Below are 23,016 nucleotides of genomic sequence, written 5' to 3' on the forward strand. Positions count from 1 at the left end.
ACATATGTAAATACTATTAAATACTGTATTATTGGCATATGTAAATACTATCAAATACTGTATTATGGACGTATGTAAATAATATTAAATACTTTATTATGGACGTATGTAAATACTATAAATACTATATTATGAATGCATATAAATACTGTATTATGGACATATGTAAATACTATTAAATACTGTAAAATGGTCATATGTAAATACTATTAAATACTGTATTATGGATGTATATAAATACGGTATTATGGACATATGTAAATACTATTAAATACTGTATTATGGATATATATAAATACTGTATTATGGACATATGTAAATACTATTAAATACTGTTTTATGGACATATGTAAATACTATTAAATACTGTATTATGGATGTATATAAATACTGTATTATGGACATATGTACGTACTATTAAATACTGTATTATGGATGTATATAAATACTGTATTATGGACATATGTAAATACTATTAAATACTGTATTATTGGCATATGTAAATACTATCAAATACTGTATTATGGACGTATGTAAATAATATTAAATACTTTATTATGGACGTATGTAAATACTATAAATACTATATTATGAATGCATATAAATACTGTATTATGGACATATGTAAATACTATTAAATACTGTAAAATGGTCATATGTAAATACTATTAAATACTGTATTATGGATGTATATAAATACGGTATTATGGACATATGTAAATACTATTAAATACTGTATTATGGATGTATATAAATACTGTATTATGGACGTACGTAAATACTATTAAATACTGTATTATGGAAGCATATAAATATTGTATTATGGACGTATGTAAATACTATTAAATACTGTCTTATGAATGTATATTAATACTGTGTTATGGACATTTGTAAATACTATTAAATACTGTATTATGGACGTATATAAATACTGTATTATGGACATATTTGAATACTATTAAATACTGTATTTTGGACTTACAGTAGGTAAACACTGTATTATGGACGTATGTAAATATTAAATACTGTATTATAGATGTATGTAAATACTGTATTATGGATGTATATAAATACTGTATTATGGACATATGTAAATACTTTTAAATACTGTATTATGGACGTATGTAAATATTGTATAATGGACATGTGTAAATACTATATTACGGACGCTATTGGAGGACATTTAGATGTTAGCTGTCTGTCCAGTTTTGCACAAGTAAACACTGCAGTACTGCTTGTATCGGACATTATATCGAACATTTAACATGCAAGCACATATCATCTGAGCGCAACGACATCTAATATCAGTCGAATCGAGACACCCGTTACTATCGTCTAACATTTCCTCCCCTGAATTGCATTTTTCTTCCCCAGCAGATTTAAATGGACGTTACTTGTGCACATGCAGAAGATGACAGTGTGGACTGTAAGACAGGGGTGTCCAACAGCTTCGTTTTCTTGGCCCGCAACATAATCCCCTCCCAAAAAATGACAAATCGCATTAATGCGAATAATTTGATTTGTGAACACAAAGCTGAGATGTACTGAAGGTTGATTTAATTCTTTCAATGTTTTACTGATTTGCATATGTGGAGCCACATTAGAAAGGGCTTATATTAAATATGAAAGTGGCCCCAAATCCTTTAAACAGGAACTGCACTTTTTTTTTTTGGTCTATCATTCACAATCCTTGTGCAAGACACATATGTTTTTTTTTTTAATGCATTCTAACTCCTAAATAAATGCTTGTAAAAGTCAGCTATTTGGTACATGGTGACCAGTAGATGGCAGTCACACATAAGAGATATGTGTAGACTGCCATATGACGCCATTAAACAACACCAAAACTTTAAATGTTCCATTGAAAATAAAGAACATTACACACGGCGCTCAAAAAACTGTCAACATGTTTTAGTACGACTTTAAAGCCGCACCGCTTGATGGATTGTCGGCGCATTACGGCTACTGTAGTCAGAGATATTATTATGGTGTGTGTATAAGGACCGCAAAATGACACCCATTAGCAGACATATTATCTGGCGTTTTGTTTCACAATATTTTGCAAAACCAACTTTTCTTACCTTCTGGTACTTGCTGATTTGTATTTGGGATCTGCATAAGTCCGGAAAATTTGCGCAAGTCCGCCATTGTAGTCCGTGTCGACGCCGTAGTCGATAAGCTTCATTCTATTACTCTATCGTCTGGTTATGGGACAAAGTAGCGTAAAGTTCTATGGAAACGCTAAAACATACCGGTGTAGTGAGTTTGCATAATTCACCCAAGGAACTTTAGTTATTAGAGAGACGGTTTTTCACGGAACGCATTTCCGACGTTGTTGTGGCACTAGTGAGCCACGGATGAGGAGATGCTGCTACGTTATTGATTGAAGTAAAGTCTGAATGTCATTAAAACAGTTAGCTCCATCTTTTGACACTTCTTACACTCCCGTCCTTGCACGCTACACCGCTACAACAAAGATGACGGGGAGAAGACTCTGTCGAAGGTGAGCCAGGGAGAAGACTCTGTCGAAGGTGAGCCACGTAAATAAGACCGCCCACAAAACGGCGCATCCCGAAGATCTGTAAAACATAATCTATGCAACATTTTGACCACCATTACGTATTATGTAGAGCAGTGTTTTTCAACCTTTTTTGAGCCAAGGCACAATTTTTGCGTTGAAAAAATGCGGAGGCACACCACCAGCAGACATCATTAAAAAACGAAACTCAGTTGACAGTAAAAAGTTGTTGTTGCAATTGTTGGATATGACTTTAAAGCATAACCAAGCATGCATCAATATACTGTAGCTCTTGTCTCAAAGTAGGTGTACTGTCACCACCTGTCACATCACCCCCTGACTTATTTGGAGTTTTTTTTTGCTATTTTCCTGTGTGTAGTGTTTTAGTTCTTGTCTTGCGCTCCTATTTTGGTGGCTTTTTCTCTTTTTTTGGTATTTTCCTGTAGCAGTTTCATGTCTTCCTTTGAGCGATATTTCCCGCATCTACTTTGTTTTAGCAATCAAGAATATTTCAGTTGTTTTTATACTTTTTTTGTGGGGACAATTGTTGATTGTCATGTCATGTTCGGATGTACTTTGTGGACGCCATCTTTGCTCCACAGTAAGTCTTTGCTGTCGTCCAGCATTCTGTTTTTTGTTTACTTTGTAGCCAGTCCAGTTTTAGTTTCGTTCTGCATAGCCTTCCCTAAGCTTCAATGCCTTTTCTTAGGGGCACTAACTTTTTGTTTATTTTTGGTTTAAGCATTAGACACCTTTTTACCTGTACACTGCCTCCCGCTGTTTCCGACATCTACAAAGCAATTAGCTACCGGCTGCCACCTACTGATATGGAAGAGTATTACACGGTTACTCTGCCGAGTTCTAGACAGCACCGAGACTCAACAACAACACATCATTTGCAGACTATGGTTAGAGTGTCCGCCCTGATGTCGGTAGGTTGTGAGTTCAAACCCTGGCCGAGTCATACCAAAGACTATAAAAATGGGACCCATTACCTCCCTGCTTGGCACTCAGCATCAAGGGTTGGAATTGGGGGTTAAATCACCAAAAATGATTCCCGGCCGCGGCCACCGCTGCTGCTCACTGCTCCCCTCACCTCCCAGGGGGTGATCAAGGGTGATGGGTCAAATGCAGAGAATAATTTCGCCACACCTAGTGTGTGTGTGACAATCATTGGTACTTTAACTTTTAACTTTAACTATAATTACTGGTTTGCAAAAAATATCTTTAACCCAAATAGGTGAAACTAGATCTGTATCTCACGGCACACTAGTGTGCCGCGGCACGGTGGTTGAAAAACACTGATGTAGACCACATGGAGAAAAAAATCACAATATAACCCCTTTAATGCACCGTGTGCCTTTTGTATGAAAAAAGACCTGAACAGACCCGCTCATCGGCAGTGCGCCTTATAATCCGGTGCGGTAAATGTAGTATTTTTAGTATTTTTGACGCTTTTATGGGCGCAATAAATAATCCAATTATGTGCATCAGGGCTGCAACTAACAACTAATTTGATCATCGATTAATCTGTCGATTATTACTTCGATTAATTGATTAATAATCGGATAAAAGAGACAAACTACATTTCTATCCTTTCCAGTATTTTATTGAAAAAAACCCAGCATACTGGCACCATACTTATTTTGATTATTGTTTCTCAGCTGTTTGTAAATGTTGCCGTTTATAAACAAAGGTTTAAAAAAAATTAAAAAATTAAAAATAGAAAAAAAGTACCCTCTGCGCATGCGCATAGCATAGATCAGGGGTGTCCAAAGTGCGGCCCGGGGGCCATTTGCGGCCCGCAACTAATTGTTTACCGGCCCGCCGCACATTCTGCAAAAATTGCAAAATTGATAGTATTGCAAAAATTAAAAAAAACATTAAAAAAAAGTGGAATGAGGTGAAATCTAACAAGAAAAAGTTGCAATGTTGACACAAAGCTGCCATGCAGGCTGTTTTTTTTCTTTTGTCTTTTCTTTATTTTTCTTATTTTTGCCATTGCTCCTAAAAAAAAAAAAAAACTATGTTATAATGAATTATTGACCTATTCAAGGCTCCAATTACTTCAAAAATGTCACTTTAAAATGTTTTATGTGGAAAAAAATATTGCATATATTGTGTGGTTGCCATATAAAAACATCAAAGATTTCTTAGACAAAAGAGCATAAAAACAAACAAAATAATAGTTCAAACGTAAAATCGACAGATATATCTGAAGTTGATCTCGTAACTTAAGTGTTGAAAGTAAAACAAAACTAATAAAAATGTATCACTTTATGAGTGGGGACCTTTTGGATGCCAAATATATTTAGTGGGATTTTATTAATATTTTCACTGTGATTACTCAAAAATATTAAAGAATTAAAATCAATGGTGTCCTGCAATATTGATCTTTTAGAGCTCTAATTCCTAAATACTGCATATTTCCAGTTTTACTATAAAAAAAATTTTTTTTAAACTTTTTATCAACCTGAAGTTGATAGAGATTTACTGTAAGCGTTAAATAAAAAATAAGAATAATAATTTTACTTATTTTTAACGTTTTAATGACTGAGACCCTTTATGGTCCCCGGGAGCCCTAAAAGGTAAAAAATAAAAATAAAAATCCATATATTTTGTCATGGTTTAAATGAAAAATATCAAAATGGCCCCCGCATGCTTAAAATTTTCCGTGTGTGGCCCTCAGTGGAAAAAGTTTGGACACCCCTGGCATAGATCCAACGAATCGATGACTAAATTAATCGCCAACTATTTTTATAATCGATTTTAATCGATTAGTTGTTGCAGCCCTTATGTGCATTGTTAGCTGACTCTTGCTAGCATTTATTTAGGAGTTGGAATGCATAAAAAAGAAAGGCATATGCATAAGGATTATGACTGACAGGCAACATTGCAGTTCCACTTTAACTTTTGTGTGCGGCACTTGATGGGGGGGAAAAAAATAAAAAGTTTGGACACCCCCTGCTTGTAAGTCTTCACCATGTGAGAGGGACACGTGGACATGTAGAGCCCACTCGTGTGTGGCTTTGAGGAGCGTCTTATACTCACAGTAGAGTCCCAGTGCTGGAGCAGCAGAGACAAGACAAGACAGGAAAGAGAGAAGAAAACAACGTGAGAGGAAAGAAGGGCTACTGAAGGACAACAGGGTGCTACGGTTGGAAGACGACGAAACGAAAGACAGGATTATTATGCTTTGTGCCGAGAGCGGTGTGCCTAATGTTGTGGCCCGGTGAGAGTGCGCCTTACCTGCCGGGTTGGAGAAGTCCAGGACGCTGGTGGCGGGCTGCAGCAGGTCAGGGCTGCTGGAGGACAGGTTCCCGGGGAAGGGCATGATGGCCACGCTGTGTCGACACTGCTTGGTCCCCACGATGCTGTCGTCCTGAGACTGTCCCATGCCGCCATCGCTGGAGGGGGGGGGCAAACAGGACATTAGTGGGACCGTGAGGAGAAATTTTAAGACCGAGTTGCATCTGACAAGGAATCGTTGCGTCCAACACGACACGGTGACCTCATGCACACATCAAATGTTGTCTTCACGGTGCATACATGAGACACAACATCTAATATCACACCAGGAAGTACAAACCCCGTTTCCATATGAGTTGGGAAATTGTGTTAGATGTAAATATAAACGGAATACAATGATTTGCAAATACCTTTCAACCCATATTCAATTGAATGCACTACAAAGACAAGATATTTGATGTTCAAACTCATAAACTTTATTTTTTTTTGCAAATAATATTTAACTTAGAATTTCATGGCTGCAACACGTGCCAAAGTAGTTGGGAAAGGGCATGTTCACCACTGTGTTACATGGCCTTTCCTTTTAACAACACTCAGTAAACGTTTGGGAACTGAGGAGACACATTTTTTAAGCTTCTCAGGTAGAATTCTTTCCCATTCTTGCTTGATGTACAGTTTAAGTTGTTCAACAGTCCGGGGGTCTCCGTTGTGGTATTTTAGGCTTCATAATGCGCCACACATTTTCAATGGGAGACAGGTTTGGACTACAGGCAGGCCAGTCTAGTACCCGCACTCTTTTACTATGAAGCCACGTTGATGTAACACGTGGCTTGGCATTGTCTTGCTGAAATAAGCAGGGGCGTCCATGGTAACGTTGCTTGGATGGCAACATATGTTGCTCCAAAACCTGCATGTACCTTTCAGCATTAATGGCGCCTTCACAGATGTGTAAGTTACCCATGTCTTGGGCACTAATACACCCCCATACCATCACAGATGCTGGCTTTTGAACTTTGCGCCTATAACAATCCGGATGGTTCTTTTCCTCTTTGGTCCGGAGGACACGACGTCCACAGTTTCCAAAAACAATTTGAAATGTGGACTCGTCAGACCACGGAACACTTTTCCACTTTGTATCAGTCCATCTTAGATGAGCTCAGGCCCAGCGAAGCCGACGGCGTTTCTGGGTGTTGTTGATACACGGTTTTCGCCTTGCATAGGAGAGTTTTAACTTGCACTTACAGATGTAGCGACCAACTGTAGTTACTGACAGTGGGTTTCTGAAGTGTTCCTGAGCCCATGTGGTGATATCCTTTACACACTGATGTCGCTTGTTGATGCAGTACAGCCTGAGGGATCGAAGGTCACGGGCTTAGCTGCTTACGTGCAGTGATTTCTCCAGATTCTCTGAACCCTTTGATGATATTACGGACCGTAGATGGTGAAATCCCTAAATTCCTTGCAATAGCTGGTTGAGAAAGGTTTTTTTTAACTGTTCAACAGTTTGCTCACGCATTTGTTGACAAAGTGGTGACCCTCGCCCCATCCTTGTTTGTGAATGACTGAGCAGTTCATGGAATCTACTTTTATACCCAATCATGGCACCCACCTGTTCCCAATTTGCCTGTTCACCTGTGGGATGTTCCAAATAAGTGTTTGATGAGCATTCCTCAACTTTATCAGTATTTATTGCCACATTTCCCAACTTCTTTGTCACGTGTTGCTGGCATCAAATTCTAAAGTTAATGATTATTTGCAAAAATAAAAATGTTTATCAGTTTGAACATCAAATATGTTGTCTTTGTAGCATATTCAACTGAATATGGGTTGAAAATGATTTGCAAATCATTGTATTCCGTTTATATTTACATCTAACACAATTTCCCAACTAATATGGAAACGGGGTTTGTACATCAAAATTGCACTTTTTCCCGCTACAAAATGCACTGCAAAAAAGAGCTCGATTTTAGGAAACACATACTAAAAAGTAGTGAAATAAATAGCTGCATGGAGAGACAATAAAGAAGAAATTAAGATTTGGTCCCTTTAAGATAGAAATAGGCACACTATATTGCCAAAAGTATTTGGCCACCTGCCTTGACTCACATATGAACTTGAAGTGCCATCCCATTCCTAACCCATAGGGTTCAATATGATGTCAGTCCACCTTTTGCAGCTGTTACAGCTTCAACTCTTCTGGGAAGGCTGTCCACAAGGTTGCGGAGTTTGTTTATAGGAATTTTCTACCATTCTTCCAAAAGCGCATTGGTGAGGTCACACACTGAAGGCCTGGCTCTCAGTCTCTGTTCTAATTCATCACAAAGGTGTTCTATCGGGTTCAGGTCAGGACTCTGTGCAGGCCAGTCAAGTCCATCCACATCGGACTCTGTCATCCATGTCTTTATGGACCTTGATTTGTGCACAGGTGCACAGTCATGTTGGAAGAGGAAGGGGCCCGCTCCAAACTGTTCCCACAAGGTTGGGAGCATGGAATTGTCCAAAATGTTTTGGTATCCTGGAGCATTCGAAGTTCCTTTCACTGGAACTAAGGGGCCAAGCCCAACTCCTAAAAAAACAACCCCGCACCATAATTCCTCCGCTGACCCCTCTCTGTCAGTTTACGTTTATGGCGCTATCTTTTGGACGAGTTCGCTCACTGCAGGTGCTGCTGGGTGAATGCTGCTGTTTTTAAAGTTTTAAACCGGAAGTAGAAGTGCCATTCCACCTTTAAGCCGTCCATAGCGTTTTTTTACTCGTGTGGATTCTTCATTCATCCCTCCAAGCAAGGTTTGTAAGTTTTACAATATAACTAAAACAATTCTAACATACTAAAGTGTGGTGTCTGTAGGAGTGTTTTCATGCATATTTGTACGTGCTATCGTAATGTGATCAAGCGAGAGTCATTAGCATTAGCCAACATGCTAACATGTTCACAAGTGTCTGTGCTAGTATTATTTCCATACAATGGCATTCTTTTTCTATTGTTTAATTTTCACAAATTCCTCAGCAAATTCACCAAAATGTCACCGGGGAGTTATTGAGTCTGATTGGCTGATTAGAGAGCTAGGTTCTACAGCTAGTGGGTCCATGACGATGACTTCTGTTTTGTTTGATCAACCGTTTTACTGCCCTGTTACAGGCACAGTTTGGAAACAATTAGGGTATGTAAATAAACATTTACAGTGTAAATAACTTGTTTCACAAGGTATATATCTGTGGCTAATACATGGAGAATAATTATTTTCTTCTAAAATGTAGTGGGTGTGGCTTATATACTAGTGCACTCCATAGTCCAGAAAAAATGCTATACAAAAAATATTTTCACTGTGTCTACAATGATCTTTAAAGACGAGAACTGTATTGATCATAAGAAGGATGAAATTAGGATGTGGAAAGTATGTGTAGGACAGAAAAACGCACATTTCAAGACAATGGTTGTGTGTTATTGTCATGCCACGTGCACGTTTAAGGATGGATAATGGGTGTGTGTATATTTACATTAAATACAGAGTCCTGACTCAATCCTATACAAATGCTTGCGTCATAAACCTGATAGTAGCAACCTATTGGATGTTAACATCTGTCCGATTTACAGCAAAAAATAACAAAAAAACAAGCTTTGGATTAAATCAAAGCAAAGCTGGACAGCCACTTAACATCTTAATGTCTTCCAATAAGCACACTATTTCTTCTATTTTAGCCAAAACGTAAATACGCTAGAGCAGTGTTTTTCAACCTTTTTTGAGCCAAGGCACATTTTTTGCTTTGGAAAAATGCACCACCAGCAGAAATCACTCAAAAACAAAACTCAGTTGTCAGTAAAAAGTCGATGTTGGATATGACTTTAAAGCATAACAAAGCATGCATCACTAGAGCTCTTGTCTCAAAGTAGGTGTACTGTCACCACCTGTCACATCACGCCCTGACTTATTTTGAGTTGTTTGCTGTTTTCCTGTGTTTAGTGTTTTAGTTCTTGTCTTGCGCTGCTATTTTGGTGGCTTTTTCTCTTTTTTTGGCATTTTACTGTAGCAGTTTCCTTTGAGCGATATTTCTACTTTGTTTCAGCAATCAAGAATATTTCATTTGTTTTTATCCTTCTTTGTGGGGACATTGTTGACTGTTATGTCATGTTCGGATGTACTTTGTGGACGCCGTCTTTGCTCCACAGTAAGTCTTTGCTGTCGTCCAGCATTCTGTTTTTGTTTGCTTTGTAGCCAGTTCAGTTTTAGTTTCGTTCTGCATAGCCTTCCCTAAGCTTCAATGCCTTTTCTTAGGGGCACGCACCTTTTGTTTATTTTTGGTTCAAGCATTAGACACCTTTTTACCTGCACACTGCCTTCCGCTGTTTCCAACATCAACAAAGCAATTAGCTACCGGCTGCCACCTACTGATATGGAAGAGTATTACACGGTCACTCTGCCGAGCTCTAGACAGCACCGACACTCAACAACAACACATCATTTGCCGACTATAATTACTGGTTTGCATAAAATATTTTTAACCCAAATAAGTGAAATTACATAATCTCCCACGGCACACCAGACTGTATCTCACGGCACACTAGGGTGCCGCGGCAGAGTGGTTGAAAAACACTGCGCTAGACTATAGGCACAACAGCTAAACACACAGTAGCACACAAGGTAAAAACAAATGAAAAATATTGCAGTGTAAAAAAGCACATTTGTTAATATAAACAAGTATCAAATACCGTATTTTTCGGACTATAAGTCGCAGTTTTTTTCATAGTTTATGAAAGTTGCATAATGTTTTTTTCCTTCTTTATTATGCATTTTCGGCAGGTGCGACTTATACTCCGGTGCGACTTATACTCCGAAAAATACAGTAGTTATAGTTGCATATTATTTACGGTACACATGCTCAAGGCATGGTTTACTAAGATCCAAAACACCGTGTGCAACCTATAAAATAGAGTGTACTATTCAATCAATCAATCAATGTTTATTTATATAGCCCTAAATCACAAGTGTCTCAAAGGGCTGCACAAGCCACAACAACATCCTATTATTAGCAGGCATGTTGCGTGTGATCTACTAAGACTGCGCCTGCAATTGTAAAGTGGTCATTCAAATGAGGATTTTTGCGTGTACTTTACTGGGCGTCACCATGGAGACACTCATTTCCTGCACGTTCATGTTTAATGCTCCTAGGTGTGGCGTTTTGCTATGTTTGCAATCACGTAACACTTTTTATGGGCATTTTAGACACAGTCCAATCTCCAATGGAACCAGTTTTTGGTTTGTTTTCAGTGCTGAAGGTGTATGGGAGAGAGGCTGCCCGACTGGGCTCCAGACGGAAAGAATGCATACTTCAATATGTTTATTTCATATAAGATATATTAATAATATATACTATACAGGTACGTATATGAAAAAACAAACAACGTTTCAAATGAATTGGTTTTAATTTAATTTAGCATGCAGTGTAAAATTATAAAATGATGTTGCTGAATAAACAATATGTGCAATATTTTTTTTTAATTCTGACATACCACGCAAAAAAGTAATTGCAAAACGGTGATGAGTGTTGATAAATCAAATATATTTTGCATATTAATGAAGACATAGATGCAAAATGGATTGCACGCCTTATTCTGCTCACTTAGCAGACGCAATCCACTTTGCACCCCGTTTAGTAGATTATCTTTGCGTGGGCTATTAAGTTTGCACGTGTTTTAGTACACGCAAACCTTTAGTAAATAAGGCCCAAGACGTATTAGAAATGATCCAGTAACAAACGTGTCTAGATCCTTCAATTTACTGCATCCAAAGCTTAATTTCATGAATTATTGCGACCACTACGTGTCACCAAAAAAACAAAAAAGTACCACTCCTCTTCAACTTAAAACATTATAAGTTTATTCCAGATGTTAATAATAAATAGGTTAGCGTTTTTCACAGTTACCAATGTTCTCTGTTTGACTCATTTTACTTAATCAAACCTTTTTCTAACATTCCACACTACGAAATAATACAAGTATGTATGATTCCCGCTGATATCGTATCAATATCGGTATCAACCAACACTAAAGGCTCCGATATTGGTATCGTAGCGCTCGTGAAAAAGTTGTATTGGGACACCCTGTTAAAACTGTCCATTAATGTGTTGAAAGTACAGTTTGATTTATTCTGCCTAGCAACAAGTGGCTGATCAAATCTACATTGCTGTGTCATTAATGAGGACCATTTTTCCTATTATTACATAATAAATAAATAAAAACTAATAAATAAGGACGAATTGATTTAATTTAGTATGTATTTTTTCCCGTTTTTATTCAAGGAGGCCTTAATACCATAAATTCCACACTATAAGCCACTATTTTTTTCTGACACTCGGCAGCTTATAAAACGGTGCGGCTAATTTATGGATTTTTACGTTTTTTATTTAAAAGTTTTCACTAAACCCGAGCAGAGACACTGAAAAGGGTGTGTTACTGTTTGTGCGATGGCGCCATCCTTTGGAGGAGTTGGCTCACTGCAGGTGCTGCAGTGTCCTACCATTTAGTGCTTTAAGCCGGATGTAGAAGTGGTGTTCCGTCTTCTCGCCGTCCATAGCGTTTCTACTCGTATGGATTCTTAATTCATCACTTCAAGTAACGTTTGTAAGTTTTACAATATAACTAAAACAATTGGCTGATCAACTCCAAATTGCTGTGTTTGCTAATAATGTTTGTTTTTTTTACACATTTTATAATAATTAAACATTTTTTATTATTATTATTTGTGTGATTTATTTACAAAATAATCTCCTTTTCAGCATTAAACCTGCCAATCAAGGGAGGTTGCTTCTGTGCGATGCGAAGTTAGTGTGTGTGTGCGATGGCGCCATCCTTTGGACGAGTTGGCTCACTGCAGGTGCTGCAGTGTCCTTCCATTTATTGCTTTAAACTGGATATAGAAATGGTGTTTCGTCTTCTCGCCGTCCATAGCGTTTCTACTCGTATGTATTATTTATTCATCACTTCAAGTAACGTTTGTAAGTTTTACAATATAACTAAAACAATTGGATGATTAAATCCAAATTGCTGTGTTTGCTAATAATGTTTTTTTTTAACACATTTTATAATAATTAAAAAAATGTATTTATTATTTGTGTGATTTATTTAGAAAATAATCTGCTTTTCGGCATTAAACTTGCCAATCAGGGGAGGTTGCTTCTGTGCGATGCAAAGTTAGTGTGTGTGTGCGATGGCGCCATCCTTTGGACGAGTTGGCTCACTGCAGGTGCTGCAATGTCCTACCATTTAGTGCTTTAAGCCGGACGTAGAAGTGCCATTCCGTCTTCTAGCCATCCATAGCGTTCCTACTCGTATGGATTCTTTATTCATCACTTCAAGTAACGTTTGTAAGTTTTACAATATAACTAAAACAATTGCATGATTAAATCCAAATTGCTGTGTTTGCTAAATATGTTTTTTTTTACAAATTGTATAATAATTAAACTTTTTTTAAATTTCATTATTTGTGTGATTTATTTAGAAAACAATCTGCTTTTCGGCATTAAACCTGCCAATCAGGGGAGGTTGCTTCTGTGCGATGCAAAGTTAGTGTGTGTGTGTGCGATGGCGACATCCTTTGGACGAGTTGGCTCACTGCAGGTGCTGCAGTGTCCTTCCATTTAGGGCTTTAAACCGGATATAGAAATGGTGTTCCTTCTTCTCGTCGTCCATAGCGTTTCTACTCGTATGGATTTCTTTATTCATCACTTCAAGTAACGTTTGTAAGTTTTACAATATAACTAAAACAATTGGGTGATCAAATCTACATTGCTGTGTTTGCTAAATATGTTTTCTTTAAACACATTTTATAATAATTAATAATTTTTTTAAATTATTTGTGTGGTTTTTTAATCAATTTTATATATATATATATTTATAAAATAATCTCCTTTTCGACATTAAACCTGTCAATCAGATGCAAAGTTAGTGTGTGTGTAGCTGATACATGCACATATGAAGATGGGAAGTGTGTGTAGCTGATACATGCACATATGAACATGGGATGTGTGTGTGTGTGTGTGTGTGTGTGTGTGTGTGTGTGTGTGTGTGTGTGTGTGTGTGTGTGTGTGTGTGTGTGTGTGTGTGTGTGTGTGTGTGTGTGTGTGTGTGTGTGTGTGTGTGTGTGTGTGTGAGTGAGACACACAATTGCAGAGATCTTACCCAAAGAGGCCTCTGAAGCATATTGCAAAGCGTGGAAATGAAAGAAAAAAAAGACAACATAAAGAGGAATTGTGTAAAATGTTACAAAGTGAGCACCAATGTGTTTCACTATCTCCTAATATAGCATGCACAGGAAGGAAGGACAAAAGTGTTCCAATTGAGGAAGTGTGTGAACTCGTGTTGACTCTTTGACCTCGTCAGAAAAAAGAGAAAAGTGCCCACGTGCATTTTACAAGATTTTTTGTGAATAAAAAACATTTTAGACTTACAACAATCATTTTTACATACACAACATTATATGCAAGAAGGCGGAAATGTTTATGGATAAAAAAATCACATGATGTAATCATTTGAATTTGACTCAGAAAATGCAACAAATATGACCATAAAAAATATTAATAATATTTACTGCAGTAATCCCTCCTTTTGCAGTGTTAATTTGTTAATTATGGGCCTGGTCGTAGTAAAATAATTTCCACAAAGTAGAAATAATTTATTATAAATCTGATGTTTTCATTAAAAAAAACTGTTTCCAACCTTCTGAATACAGTTTATAATATTATGAGAGTCTGCCAGACATGAACTCGCTCATCTTACCCAACATAGTATTACTTCCTGAGGATCAGCCAATCAGTGGTCAGGATACTCTGATGGATGCTCTGATTGGTTTGATCTCCAATATTACTGTATGTTAAAGTTAAGTTAAATTACCACTGATAGTCACACGCACACAAGGTGTGGCGAAATGAAGTGAAGTGAAGTGAATTATATTTATATAGCACTTTTTCTCTAGTGACTCAAAGCGCTTTACATAGTGAAACCCAATATCTAAGTTACATTTAAACCAGTGTGGGTGGCACTGGGAGCAGGTGGGTAAAGTGTCTTGCCCAAGGACACAACGGCAGTGACTAGGATTGCGGGAGTGGGGATCGAACCTGCAACCCTCAAGTTGCTGGCACGGCCGCTCTACCAACCGAGCTATACCGCCCCTCTGTACCCTCTGCATTTGACCCATCCCCTTGTTCCACCCCCTGGGAGGTGAGGGGAGTAGTGAGCAGCAGCGGTGGCCGCGCTCGGGAATCATTTTGGTGATTTAACCCCCCAATTCCAAGCCTTGATGCTGAGTGCCAAGGAGGGAGGTAATGGGTGCCAATTTTTATAGTCTTTGGTATGACTCGGCAGGGGTTTGAACTCACGACCTACCGATCTCAGGGCGGACACTCTAACCACAGGCCCACTGAGCAGGTTTAAGTTGTGTGAGATTCTATAGCCTGTGGGCGGTCCTTAAATACAAATTTCGAATGTAAAGTCATTGTTAGACTGAACAATAGACCCCAATGACTATGTTAATGTGGTGGGGGGGGCAAAATGAAAAAACTTGTAACCCTTTTTTAAATAAAATAAAAATGTTGTAAATATATCACTGTGGGTCTTAGAAGGTTAAAATATAAAAATATTAATATTAAAAATAAAAAATATTGATATTTTTAAGTCATTTAGCTATGTATGGAGGTAACTTGTGTCTTTATTACAAAAGCTTTTTATACACTGAATTTAAGTAACAAAATGTTGGCGTTCACATTTTGTTCACCAAATATTTTTTACATCAAATTATAATTTCATTCAATAAAAATTCAAAATCAGTGTAAAAAAATTCTAGATTTTAATTTTTTACACAATTATTTTCAAAACACTGTATTTGAACACAATTCATTTATAGACACATTTTTCATTTAATGATATTGTCAGAATAATTTCAGTAAAATCAGTTCACAAAATTCAAACAAAAAATTGAGTTACACAAATTCAGTGTAAAAAAAAAAAAAAAGCTTCCGTAATAGAGACACAAATTAACTTCCATAGTTTTGTTAAAACTTTTTTTTAAAAAAAGCTAAATTTGGGCCAAAAGTATGCAGAATATGCTTTTAAAAAAGGATGTGGCAAGGATCGCTGTATTTAAAAAAATAATAATAAAGCAAGGCCAATAATTTACAAAAATGTTCTAAAATGTAAATAACATTATAGCTTAACGTTAAGCATATTTCATGTACAAAATGTGTCAAAAAGGCGGCCATCTTTCAATTTTTTACCTCCGCCAGGGGTTTGTCCGTCCATCGGTTAGTTAGCAACTTAACTCAAAAATGATAAGGAACAAGTGATTTTATTTCGGGGGGGGCGACCCAGTACATTTTGTATAGTTTACTTTACGAGGCTCAACTTCTGTGTGTGTGTGTTGTAGCCGAAAAACCCGCCTCCTCCCACAGAGACAAAGACGCTGGATGACTAGCGAGAGGGTTCACTCAAGCATAATTTATTTAGATGCTTATTTAATTACATTACACATATTTAATATCAATATAAGTACACTAACTTCAGAACTCTGTATATAAATTGTGTGTATACATATATATACATATACAAACCCCGTTTCCATATGAGTTGGGAAATTGTGTTAGATGTAAATATAAACGGAATACAATGATTTGCAAATCCTTTTCAACCCATATTCAGTTGAATGCACTACAAAGACAAGATATTTGATGTTCAAACTCATAAACTTTTTTTTTTTTTGCAAATAATATTTAACTTAGAATTTCATGGCTGCAACACGTGCCAAAGTAGTTGGGAAAGGGCATGTTCACCACTGTGTTACATGGCCTTTCCTTTTAACAACACTCAGTAAACGTTTGGGAACTGAGGAGACACATTTTTTAAGCTTCTCAGGTAGAATTCTTTCCCATTCTTGCTTGATGTACAGCTTAAGTTGTTCAACAGTCCGGGGATCTCCGTTGTGGCATTTTAGGCTTCATAATGCGCCACACATTTTCAATGGGAGACAGGTCTGGACTACAGGCAGGCCAGTCTAGTACCCGCACTCTTTTACTATGAAGCCACGCTGTTGTAACACGTGGCTTGGCATTGTCTTGCTGAAATAAGCAGGGGCGTCCATGGTAACATTGCTTGGATGGCAACATATGTTGCTCCAAAACCTGTATGTACCTTTCAGCATTAATGGCGCCTTCACGGATGTGTAAGTTACCCATGTCTTGGGCACTAATACACCCCCATACCATCACAGAAGCTGGCTTTTCAACTTTGCGCCTATAACAATCCGGATGGTTCTTTTCATCTTTGGTCCGGAGGACACGACGTCCACAGTTTCCAAATATAATTTGAAATGTCGTCAGACCACAGAACACTTTTCCACTTTGTATCAGTCCATCTTAGATGAGCTCAGGCCCAGCGAAGTCGACGGCGTTTCTGGGTGTTGTTGATAAACGGTTTTCGCCTTGCATAGGAGAGTTTTAACTTGCACTTACAGATGTAGCGACCAACTGTAGTTACTGACAATGGATTTCTGAGGTGTTCCTGAGCCCATGTGGTGATATCCTTTACACACTGATGTCGCTTGTTGATGCAGTACAGCCTGAGGGATCGAAGGTCACGGGCTTAGCTGCTTACGTGCAGTGATTTCTCCAGATTCTCTGAACCCTTTGATGATATTACGGACCGTAGATGGTGAAATCCCTAAATTCCTTGCAATAGCTGGTTGAGAAAGGGTTTTCTTAAACTGTTCAACAATTTGCTCACGCATTTGTTGACAAAGTGGTGACCCTCGCCCCATCCTTGTTTGTGAATGACTGAGCATTTCATGCAATCTACTTTTATACCCAATCATGGCACCCACCTGTTCCCAATTTGCCTGTTCACCTGTGGTATGTTCCAAATAAGTATTTGATGAGCATTCCTCAACTTTATCAGTATTTATTGCCACCTTTCCCATCTTCTTTGTCACGTGTTGCTGGCATCAAATTCTAAAGTTAATGATTATTTGCAAAAAAAAAATGTTCATCAGTTTGAACATCAAATATGTTGTCTTTGTAGCATATTCAACTGAATATGGGTTGAAAATGTTTCGCAAATCATTGTATTCCGTTTATATTTACATCTAACACAATTTCCCAACTCATATGGAAACGGGGTTTGTATATATATATATATATATATATATATATATATATATATATATATATATATATATATATATATATATATATATATATATACATATATCCGTTTTTGCATCAATTCCTTCAGTCAGGATGGATTTAGTCTAGTGCAGTACAGTACAGGATTGTTTCTAACAAAGACTGAGCTCAATCAGACTGGTTTCAAACTGGGCTTTGAATCAAAGAGTGTTTTGAAATGGAGCGCAAAGACCTTGTCGGGTCGATAAAAGAGGACGAGAAGACTTTGGTGGTTGGGATCAATGGTGGACATGATAGCAAGATGTGACAAAGTGCCCTCCATTTTCCTTTGTACTTCTGTAGGATACATTGAGGAGTGTGGATGTTGGTAATTAGGGCGTAATTAAGCAGGCGAGAAGAAAAGCGCTTGGAAGAGGAGCATTGACGGGATGGACGCTGGACACCAGCCTGCAATTAGGATCACAACCACTACTGTATGATAATAATAATGAGGACAGCTTTTTGGATTTTTCTTATCTGGCAGGGATCAGGACTATGGATATGATCCTCTGTTCTGATAAATGATGCTAACTTAGGAGAGTCGAGTGAAATTCATCCATTTCTTGGTGGAATTTTGTTAGAATAATTATTGTATATATTATCACACAACTTTTATGCTTAAGGGTCGTTGCTATAGTTATTATCAATTGTGCTGAAGTGGTATTTTTCTTTGTCTGTGCATAGCTGGCAATCCAAAAGATTGCAAGCCAGTCTGGTATCAGTGTTTGTGTCCAGGAACGGCCGTGACGCAGACAGAGCAGAGACAAGGCGATATCACCAGCGTCAATACATTTGCATTTTTGTATAATCATATATTGTGTCTAACTGGAGTTGTCGAGATTACCCCCTTCCCTCAGCGACAGCTTCAGTGATGTAACCAGGGACCTCCAAAATAAATAGAGGAAGCACGTGGGCTGGACTTTTAGAACGTAGTTTGGATATGTAACTAGAGTACAGCCCAAAACACGTGTCTCCTCAATTAAGCCAAATTGAACTCTGTCTCTGCATGATTCCTTGCTTCTCGTCTGTTTAATAATTGTCATCAGTGTTTGAACCTGACAAATTTGCAGTAACGACGCAAAACAACTCTTAGAGAAAACTTCCCGAGTGCAGAAACACGTCCAAAATGTTATTTCTGAGGACCATTATTACATAATAAATTATTACATTATAAATAAAAAAACTAATAAATAAGAATGAATAGATTTAATTTAGTAAGCCTAAATTCCACACTATAAGCCACTACTTTTTTCTGACCCTTTGAACCAGAAAGCTAATTTATGGATTTTTCGACATTAATGGCCATAACGTTTTGTATTTAATAGTTTTCATTAAACCCAAGCAGAGACACTGAAAAGGTGTGTTATTGTTTGTACCATGGCGCCATCCTTTGGATGAGTTGGCTCCCTGCAGGTGCTGCAATGTCCTTCCATTTAGTGCTTTAAACCGGTTCCGTCTTCTAGCCGTTCCTAGTCGTATGGATTCTTTATCATCACTTATATATACACTTGAAGTACCGACACATGTAGGAATCACATTCGTATTTTTCGGACTGTAAGGCGCACTTAAAATCCTTTCATTTTCTCAAAACTCGACAGTGCGTCTATAACCCGGTGCGCCTAATGTACGGAATAATTTTGGTTGTGCTTACCGACCTTGAAGCTATTTCATTTGGTACATGGTGAAATGATAAGTGTGACCAGTAGATGGCAGTCACACATAAGAGATACGTGTCGACTGCAATATGATGGCAATATGACTGAAGTAAACAACACCAACATTTTATATGTTCCATTGAAAATATAGAACATGACACACGGCGCTCAAAAATCTATCAAACTGTTTTAGTACGACTTTGGTAAAATATGAAGCCGCACCGCTTGATGGATTGTACTGTACTTCAATATAGGAGTATTATTATGGTGTGTGTATAAGGTAAGACATAATATCTTGCGTTTTGTTCCGCAATATTATGCAAAAGCAACTTTTTATACCTTATTGATAGCTGCTGATCTGTTTTTGGGATCTGCATAAGTCCTGAAAATTTGCACGCGTCTGCTTTTGTAATCCGGGCCGACACCGTAGTGGAAAGCTTCTTCTTTTTCTCTATCTTCTTGTTATGGGACATTCATCCTCTGCTGTTGCCATGTTAATATAAAGTAGTGTAAAGTTCTTACTTATATCTGTCAGTAAACTCGCCATGGAAGCGCTAAAACATACCGGTATAGTGAGCTTACATTATACACCCAAGGAACTTTAGTTATTAGAGAGTTCCGGTCTGACGGTTTTTCACTCGTTGTTTCCGGACGAGGAGATGCTGCTCCGTTATTGACTGAAGTAAAGTCTGAATGTCATTAAAACAGTTAGCTCCATCTTTTGACACTTCTTCCACTCCCGTCCTTGCACGCTACACCGCTACAACAAAGATGACGGGGAGAAGACGCTGTCGAGGGTGAGCCACGTAAATAAGACCGCCCACAAAACGGCGCATCCGGAAGCGACTGTCAGAAAGCGGCTTGAAGATGATCTGTAAAACATCATCTATGCAACATTTTGACCAAAGAACTACCATTACATGTTATGTAAACCACAAGGAAGTGTTTTACATTTAGAAAAAAAAAATGAATATAACCCCTTTAATGCGCCCTATAATCCGGTGCGCCTTTTGTATAAAAATAGACCCGCTCATCGGCAGTGCGCCTTATAATCCGGTGCGCCCTAAATACGGTAGCACCTGAGAAAACACCATAGTGCACTGCAAAAACTGAAATCCAAGTAAGATTAAATATCTCAAATAAGGGTGATATTTGCTTATTTTCTGTCTGATAAGATAATTCTTCTCACTAAGCAGATTTTATGTTAGAGTGTTTTACTTGTTTTAAGGGTTTTGGTCCTAAATGATCTCAGTAAGATATTACAGCTTGTTGCTGAGATTTGATGACCTATTTTGAGTAATACATGCTTGAAACTAGAATATCAACTGTTGCAAAGCTGTGTCCATTAACACTTACAAATATAAAACTACTTTTTCAAAGTAATAATTTCTTACTTCAAGCATGAAAAAATAAAAAAATCATGATGCCGAGTGCATAGCATTATGTCAAGATAATGGCACTAGCATTTACTTAATTTAAGAATATTTTTCAACATATTGAGCAAAAAGGTCTCTTTTTTTTTACCAAGAAAAGTGCACTTGTTATTAGTGAAAATATACTTATTTGAAGGTATTTTTGTGTTCATTCCGGTTAGCTAATTTTACTTGTTTTGGAAATTCTTGACAAGCCAAATTTTCTTGTTCTATTGGCAGATAATTTTGCTTAGTTCAAATAAAATACCCCTAATTTTTGTATTATTTTTTCTTGTTTTTGAACACTGACTTTTTGCAGTGTACCACCATATTTGAGCAGCATTAAAATACAGTAGTGTAGTAGGCCTAGGTATTCATTGAAAACAAGACCATCAGGTGTGGTAACATAAGGTATGTGGGAATGGTTCCTTCAATTAGGGTATAATAGGGCACAGTACCATTAGGAACGCTACTATCAGTGGTGGTACTATAAGGCACGGTACCTTCGGGGAAGGGTGAGCGTCTTACCTGAAGGGTTTGGGCGGCAGGATACTGAAGCGCGTCTTCTCCAGCATCTTCCTGATCTTGTTGCGTCCTCCTGACACGGTGTTGGCCTTCATCTTCCTGGTGGCCTTGTGGTCGGTGGAAAATTCCATGTCGGCGGGAAGGTCCGGGATGGAGAAGCGGTTGCCCTTCTTCTCCTGGATTTTGGGAATGTGCGGGCCGCCGTTCTTCTTCTCGTGCACGATCCTGCTGAGGAGCTCCTTGAAGACTGCGGCGTGGAGAGAGAGCGCGTCAGCGGGGAGAGGTAGGCGTGCGTTCTGGAAGATGACGACGCTTCGCTCACCAAATATGTTGGTCTTGACCGTGAGGGACAAGTGGGTGTTGTTCCTCAGGATGTCCACCGCTTTGGAGAAGGAAATGTTCTCAAAGTTCTGCCCGTTGATCTCCATGACCTGGAACAAAGACAGGACCGCGTCAAAGACGATAAAAATGGGACCTGTTACCTCCCTGCTTGGCTCTCAGCATCAAGGGTTGGAATTGGGGGTTAAATCAACAAAAATGATTCCCGGGCGCGGCCACTGCTGCTGCTCACTGCTCCCCTCACCTCCCAGGGGGTGATCAAGGGTGATGGGTCAAATGCAGAGAATAATTTTGCCACACCTAGTGTGTATTATATTAAATTAGTGTGCTATGTACCGAGCTAAAAGCACTAGTTTTCAAGTTTGTCAGGGACTAATACGACAGTTAAAAATGACACGTGTGTATTAGGATTGTACTGTATACCGATGTGGAGAGGCGGGGCTGGGAGTCCGACAGCGAGGCAGGGCACACCGGCGCCCCCTCCAAGATAGCGGCGAGGAGGCGGGGACGGCGAGCAAGCAGCGAGCCGGGATCGACGCCGCAATTATTATCAGGTGCGTGGATCGCCCAGCTGGGCACAATTAAGTAATCCCCTCGAACTGTGTAAAAGGGCGGCGGCCGTAAACGTCGGGGAGAGAGACGGATAGAGAGACCGGAGCCAACGAGTAGCGGATGCTGAGCGAGAGCGACAAAGAGCCCGAGGAAGAAGACGAAGCACAAAGTTGAAAAGCCGGGGCGGAAGAGCGAGCAGCGAACGGCAAGGCTGGAAAGCAACCCGGAAGATACTTTATTGAAAAATAAAAGAAGTCTAAACCTGCACGCCAGAATGTCCTTCCTTGGTGGTCCCTGGAACCCGCACGACAGCAAGCCAAACCGGTATTAGTATAGTACCGCGATACGAAGGAATCATATTCGGTACTATACCGCCTCTAAATAGTACCCACCCATTGTCACGTCGTGTCATACACACAAGCATATTCGGCAGCTAGCTACCTAGCAGCTAATGTTTGTCCGCAGTCAACAGTGTTGTAACTACCGTATTTTTCGGATTATAAATCGCTCCGGAGTATAAATCGCACCGGCCGAAAATGCAGGAAAAAAACATATATAAGTC

General features: G+C 38.5%; 1 protein-coding gene across 4 annotated transcripts in view; it reads right to left on the reverse strand.

Moving 5' to 3' along the window:
• Positions 1–23,016, reverse strand: part of rapgef6 (Rap guanine nucleotide exchange factor (GEF) 6) — a 309,254-nt gene that overhangs the window by 45,668 nt on the left and 240,570 nt on the right. For 2 of the 4 annotated variants that reach the window (XM_061934171.1, XM_061934174.1), the window contains 5 exons: positions 21,886–21,994; positions 21,567–21,810; positions 13,944–13,955; positions 5,768–5,925; positions 5,570–5,584 (listed from right to left, as the gene is read on the reverse strand). In XM_061934171.1, the coding sequence (XP_061790155.1) occupies positions 5,570–5,584; positions 5,768–5,925; positions 13,944–13,955; positions 21,567–21,810; positions 21,886–21,994 (538 nt within the window). The remainder of the gene's footprint in view (positions 1–5,569; positions 5,585–5,767; positions 5,926–13,943; positions 13,956–21,566; positions 21,811–21,885; positions 21,995–23,016) is intronic. The other 2 variants (XM_061934172.1, XM_061934173.1) reach the window with 2 other exon arrangements.

This window comes from Nerophis lumbriciformis, linkage group LG03, assembly GCF_033978685.3.
Source record: "Nerophis lumbriciformis linkage group LG03, RoL_Nlum_v2.1, whole genome shotgun sequence".
Taxonomy (NCBI): Eukaryota; Metazoa; Chordata; class Actinopteri; order Syngnathiformes; family Syngnathidae; genus Nerophis; species Nerophis lumbriciformis.